Raw genomic sequence first — 6668 nt, forward strand, 5'->3', positions numbered from 1 at the left:
CCTCCTCAACCTCTATCTGATAGAACCCTGATTTTAAATCGAGGACAGAGAACCACTGGGAGCCATTGAGAGCACAGAACGTGTCCTCGAGTTTGGGGAGAGAATATGCATCCTTAATGGTCTGGAGATTGAGACGCCTGTAATCTATGCACAAGCGGACCTGGCCATTTTTTTTCCTGACCACCACAATTGGTGACGAGAATGGTGACTCCGACTCTCTGATGACTCCTGCATCAAGAAGCTCTTGGATGTGTTTCCGAACTGCTTCAAGGTCTTGCGGGTGGATTGGTCGAGGGCGCAGTTTGAAGGGAGTTTCATCTGAGAGCTTTATGTGATGCGTTACCTTATCTGTTCGGCCAAAGTCCGAGTCGTGTTGCGCAAACACGTCAGGCATGTTGTTGAGTTGCCGAGTGATGCGTTCTTTCCACTCAGGTGGGACTGGGGACTCGCCAAAGTTAAAGCTTAGAGCAGGCCTTTGGGAGAGCTTTGTCTCTGGTGACCCTTGGAGTGGCTCAGGTGCCTTGGCCACACTGTGCTCCTTTAACAATATGGTCTGGTAAGTACAGATCTGTGCTATTGTGCACTTTGCAGGAATGGCAATATCATGATCAGACTCATTACAGATCACAACTGGTAGCTTATTGGGCCGCCGCTGGGGAAGATCAATCAGGGCAGCTTTAACAAGCAAACCACCTGGCAAGGAGGATGAAGATGGATGTTCGATAAGAACGGACTTCTCGCTCTGGAACCCGTTCATTGGAGCAACTCCTTCCAGTACAACAGTTTCACCAGCTGGAATGATTTGGGAGCTCTTCCCATGTAGCCTCACTACACCGCAGGGCTCGATGTCGTTTGCCCGCTTGTGTCTCACCTCAAGTACTTTAAGGACTGCTCTGTAACCATGCGGGGTAGGCTGATGTGTCATTCCAGTTTTGGAATAGATGTCATAGAGCACATCAAGGGTATTAGTGCCTATAAGCACAAGGGGCTCTGTGACGGCTTCAAAGTCAGGTATGACTAGGGCAAGTGTGTTTACATCAACTGATGCCCCCACAAGTTCTTTTGGGAAAGTTACAGCCAACTCAACATAGCCCAAATAGGGGACGGACTGCCCCGCTGCTCCCTCTACCTCTAGGAGGTTGAATAATGGCTTGATCTCTTGCTCTGAAAGATGTTGTCTGTAGAACGACTGAGGAATGGTTGTTACTTGTGAACCTGTGTCAAGCAGGCAGTTGACTGCTTCGTCTTTTATGGTCACTCGAGCCGTACTCTTGGTGCCAACCAACCGCTTGGGAAGCCGGAAAGGTGGGTTTCGATACACATGTTCCAGGCTGGAACAGGATTGGGCTTTGACTCTTGCAGCTGGGGGTTTGTTTACATCTGGGGGACGTTGTTGACTCTCCTCAGCCCCTGTTTGTCCCGCAACAGGGCCTGTTACTCGTTTAAAGGCGGGCTGGGACCATTTTGTGTTTCCCACCTGTGCTGCTTTTCCTCAAACTGCTTCCTCTTTTCAGCTACTAAAGCTGGGTTTGCTGTGCTGGTGCAAGATGGAGCAATGTGTCCATCTTCCCCACAGTTGAAGCAGTACCCGGGTTTGGGTTTGTTTGCCGGGTTCTTTTTGATTGGTTCTCGCATGTCTGTCTTGGCATCATCTGGCCCTGATACTCTACTCTGAAACTTCCCAGCTGCTCCCTTGTTGCCACCCCCCTTTGTCCTTTTCGATTGCATGAATGAGGTTAGTTGACTCTGTAGACTAACCACCTGTTTCCTCAAGTCCTCAATAGCACTGAGGCTGATCTCATGACTCTCCTCTGGCACACAGGCATATGCACCATGGAACTGCAACTGGGCTTTCTGCTTTGTAGCACCCATATGTTTTTTCATACGACTGGCTTTCGCTTGTTGTTTGTCTTCTTCAGAGCGTATCATTAGCAGGAGATCTGAAAAGGTGGGTGGACTACTTTTCTTTTGTTCGAGTTGCAGGGTGTTGAGCAAGGCATTATCCCAACACCCCCTGCAGAACTGCTTAAGAAGGTGTCTGTCTACCTCCTCGTGTGCAACACCGCCCCTTTTTATCACAAGGTTTAAAACTAGCTGCAGCCGATGGAGGTAAGCGGAGGGCCTCTCACCCAGATCTTGGAGGGTGTTCAGGAATTGAGCGAAAAGTTCCTCCCCATCTTCCACAGTGCCAAAAGCTGAGTCTAGTAGCTGTAGATAGGCTGAAGGGGGTGACTCAGGCCGTAGCCCTTTGACAACGTCAGCTGCGGGCGGGAGCAAGCTCTCAAAGATCTTTCTGGATATTTGCAGGGGGGACATGCTGGAATCAGTTTGGAGCAGCTCAATATGTGAGCGCCAAGTATCATAGTCGGTTTCATTATTAGGTCTGGGGGCCTTTCCAGAGAAGAAGCGGAGTCTCACTGGGGATTGTACTTGTGAGACAGCATCCTGTCTCCGTACGATGTGCTCAACCACGACCTTCTGGACTTCAGGTGGATTCATATCACTTACCGAAAGGGATGGTAATCTCTTTTCATTTGTGAGTAGGGCAGAGTCAGTGGCACCTAAGCCATTATTGCTTGGTGATATATCTGAGAATGAGATGAGAGGCTGTTGCTCAGGGCCCAGAGGTGAAGGTATGAAGACAGTGGGCTCAGCAGGTATGGGGGGAGAGCCTTCAGCTCGGGGTTGCATAACTTCAACATCTTCACCTATCTGAGACATCATTTCTTTCAGCACCTCACCATAATCTTTACCACTCTGCTTAGCCAGCTCCTTGAGCTCAGCCAGATATGTCTTGGTAACATTGCTGCCGATCTTAGTAGTGTACACACTGCTTAGTGTCTTTACTTCATAGGCAATGGGGGGATTGCTATGTACTGTGTACGTAAGCGGCAAGTGAGGTTCTAAGCCTTCCAAGGCTGAACCACTCGAGTACTCAACGATCAGGTTTTGGTAGAGTTCGTCTGATAGATCATCAACAACAAGGGATCTCTCAATTTTGCCATACTTCTTTAGATAGTCAATTACCTGTTCATCTTGATCAGCTATCTGTGTCAGACCATTAACAATAACTGCATTTGGGATTTTAACACCAGACCTTTGTACAAAGTCCATATTGGACATGATTTCAGTATTGATATTCAAATTAATTGGCTCCTGGCTGGCTCGCCAATTCTGTAACCCTTGTTACAATGTAATAACAGAGCACAGGTAAGTAATAGTCAATAGTAATAATTGGACCAGTAACGGAAGACACTAAGCTTTTAAGAGCCAATATTTTGAACATCAATAATGACACAGACTACAATGGTTTGTATGTTTGTGGCCACTTGTTATTTCAAGCTGAAAGTCAACATGTAATACAACAGCTTTTTTTGGAAAGAACAATGTATGAAAAATAACAAACTAAAATAATAAAGCCGGCAAAATAAAACAGAAGATACCCTTCGTTCCCAAAGTTAGTCCTTATTGCGTTGGGGCCCTTTTTCCGACCAATTGTCAGCGTATCACTGTCTATTTTAGTCCTACCGCACGGTCCGTGAGAAAGGAGAAACCAAGGAACCCTGCACGCATCTCAGGTTCAATACCAGTGGTTCGGTTCGGCTCGCCACCCAGTTCACACTGGGAATCTCTGGGTCTAGGGATCTGGAGCCTTGCAGGAGTCCAGCAGGAAGTACTGGCTGCGTCCCCTTTTTCTTTATGGTATCACCAAAAACCTGACCTAGAGACAGGCCAGATGAGATCCAAATATCTCATTACATTCATACTGTCTGCATAAATCATGTTCATTTTCTAATCTCCCATGAATTATTACCAATTAATAATAATATTTTGTATTAATTAGTTCAAAACATGTTCTCAAAAAGGTTTAGTTGTACAACAAAAATATATCTTAAGTTTCAAGTGTTCATTTGTAGTTGTGTAACTATAAATACATTCAAAGTGCTTCTTATAATCATGTTCAAATACACATTAATAACCATCTACAAATACTCAAAATTATGTAGTTACACAAGTAACTGACAAAAGTACATTTCACAAAAATAAAATAAAATACTGTGGAGTATCAAATTGCATCAAATGCAGTAAACATTAATAGTAACGTGAGGCATTAAGGCTTAACGTGCTTAATTGTCTCTCCTTGCACCGGTAACAGTGAGAGATTGCACTAAATATTAACCTCTTTAATTACCATAAACATAAAATAAACATAAATTGCACGTAACACCAAATAATCATGCCAGCTAAGTGGCTAGGCTCAAGCTAACACGCTATTAGCGTCACAAAACACAGTGTCAGATAGAGCACTATTAGCACCTTTTAATGGCTATCAGCGCCAATTAACATAAATATCAGCTGCCTTACAGTCATCTTAACAGGTTTTATAGTGTTTTCACTCACCGCTGAGTCAAAGTATGAACGAGGTTTACAGCATTTCACCTCGGCAGACCCGCGAAAATCATCCGGCCTCTCACGCTGCTTTACAATCTTAAATGCAACAGTATGGCGGTTAGCAGCTGTTTAACATCATCTAGAATTAATATTACTTCGTTTAGAAGATCATTTTTAGTTCTTACCCAACTGATGGCAAAAGATTTTATTTTCTCTATGTCCCATCAGCACTCGAGGTAGCCAGCATAGGTTGTTTTTTAAAACAGGAAGTTATAACAGGAAGTGGAACTGCAGCTGATCACCTGGGACTAGTGGGGTCCATTGATTTGTTATTTGGGGATCTTGTCATACTGAGCCCTTCACTGCTGCTTGGAAAATACAATGTTGGCTGTGTTTCTCCCTTTTATGCACATAGTTTCATGATTTTAAACAACTTTCAACAGATGTAGTCATATATATGAGTTATTTGAATGATATTTACTCCAAATGTTATTTCTATACCAACACTTTTTAAATAGTTCTTCTTCTTATTATTTTCTTAATGTATATAATCAACCTAAATTAATTATTTGTTTGTTTCTAAATAAAATGAATTGTTTTCAAGGATTTTAACGACTTTCCAATGAATTATTAACTTCTCAATTAAGATGAATTATTTTAAAGGGATAATTCTAATATTACAGGGTGTCATTTTAAAGCCTGGGCTACATTTGCAGTGAAATGCAAACTATGTTTCACTGTGAAAGCCAGTCTTGGTAGGTACAGTTAGGGACTCAGAAAGAAGACATGCAAAAGCATTTCAGGTGAGCGATACTACATCAACAGCTGTCTTCCCTGGTGTCTCACAAGCTCTCTACTCTGGTCCTCTGGACACTCTGTAATAAAAGAATATGTTTTAAGTTTCAAACAGATGTCTTAGTGAGATGGTAAATTCAGTGTGAATGTGTTTACTGAACTTGAGGAGTCAGTGCAGCAGTCTATATCCTCCATATTACCCCAGTTCCCTCCTCTTCTTCTTCTTTTTGTTTAGATGCTCTGTACCGTTCGCCTACAGTACCGGCAGCATGTCAGTCCCGATATAATACGAGATGACAGCCACAACCCCAGTATATACAGGACTCACCGAGGGGGACAGCACAAACCCTACACACACGTCCCCATCTTATCCCATCGTTTCCAATCCATCAGTAAACAGAAAACAATGAAATGACAGGTCCTGGAGTGATCACGGTTCAGCACCGACTCCAAATAACCCCGCTTCCCCCCAAACAAACATCACGACTGTGAGTTTCTGTCACCTCACTCCTTGGCCCGCGGCACTGTACAGAGCTTTCCAGGAAACTAGTGAGATCTGCATACTGTTTTTCTCCTTTTCCATATATAAATTTCCATATATATTGAAGGGGGATAAATGATCTCATAAAGAAAAGAGGTTCATGTTCAAAAAGTAAAACGCATATCTCATTGTATAACAGTTGTTTGGTGTCTCAACAGTGGTTTAGGGTTGGTGGTTCAATCCCTGGCTCCTTCTGTCCATATGTTGTTGTTCTCGAGCAAGACACTGAACCCTAAATCGCTCCCAGTGCATTTGTATGGAAAAAATGTAAGTGGCTTTTGACAAATATTCTAACAAATGAATGTAATGTAAAGTAAAAATGTACCAATAGGGAAGTTTTAAGGACGATCCCCTTTATTCTTTAAAGCCTTGGAACATTTAAAAGTAATTCTTGTCAGGGTGGAAATGTTTTCTCTCAGCTTCACACTTCTCGTTTCTCCATTTCACCAATCTTGTAAAATAAATAAAAACATATTCGTGCAATATGTACTTTGATGGGTATGTAATCAAACAAATGGCTTCATATCTGTGATACTAGAGGATGACGCTGAGTAGACGCTGACTCAGTATGACTCAACGCTGATTCAAACACAGAATGTAATTGTGGCCTTGATCCCAGCATCCACTCATGCATTTGGTCAAGTTAGAGGAATGAAATTAATGTTACTAAAAGGAAAAAAAAAAGGAAAACATTTCAAGGGATGTGTCCAATCTTTTCACATCAAGATGATAAACCCTTCAGTTTGGCAATCCTGCCATTGCCACCAACAGCCAAAACTGTCAACAAACTCAACAGTTCCAGTTAAAGGGGACATAACATGCTTTATCTGATTTTCTGTCATTTATACTCTTATAATGTTGGAAATCTATGTTAAAAATAGCCAAAGCTCCAAAATTTGAGGTGAACTAATGTAAAAATGCCGCCTTCAAGCCAAAAGCC

General features: G+C 42.8%; 1 protein-coding gene across 1 annotated transcript; it reads right to left on the bottom strand.

Annotated features, from left to right (window-relative positions):
* Positions 1 to 1434: 1434 nt before the first annotated feature.
* LOC137176303 (zinc finger CCHC domain-containing protein 18-like) lies at positions 1435 to 2691 on the bottom strand. Its single transcript, XM_067582503.1, has one exon. The coding sequence runs from the start codon at positions 2689 to 2691 to the stop codon at positions 1435 to 1437; it is 1257 nt and encodes a 418-aa protein (XP_067438604.1).
* Positions 2692 to 6668: the final 3977 nt, after the last annotated feature.

This window comes from Thunnus thynnus, chromosome 23 (assembly GCF_963924715.1).
Source record: "Thunnus thynnus chromosome 23, fThuThy2.1, whole genome shotgun sequence".
NCBI lineage: Eukaryota > Metazoa > Chordata > Actinopteri > Scombriformes > Scombridae > Thunnus > Thunnus thynnus.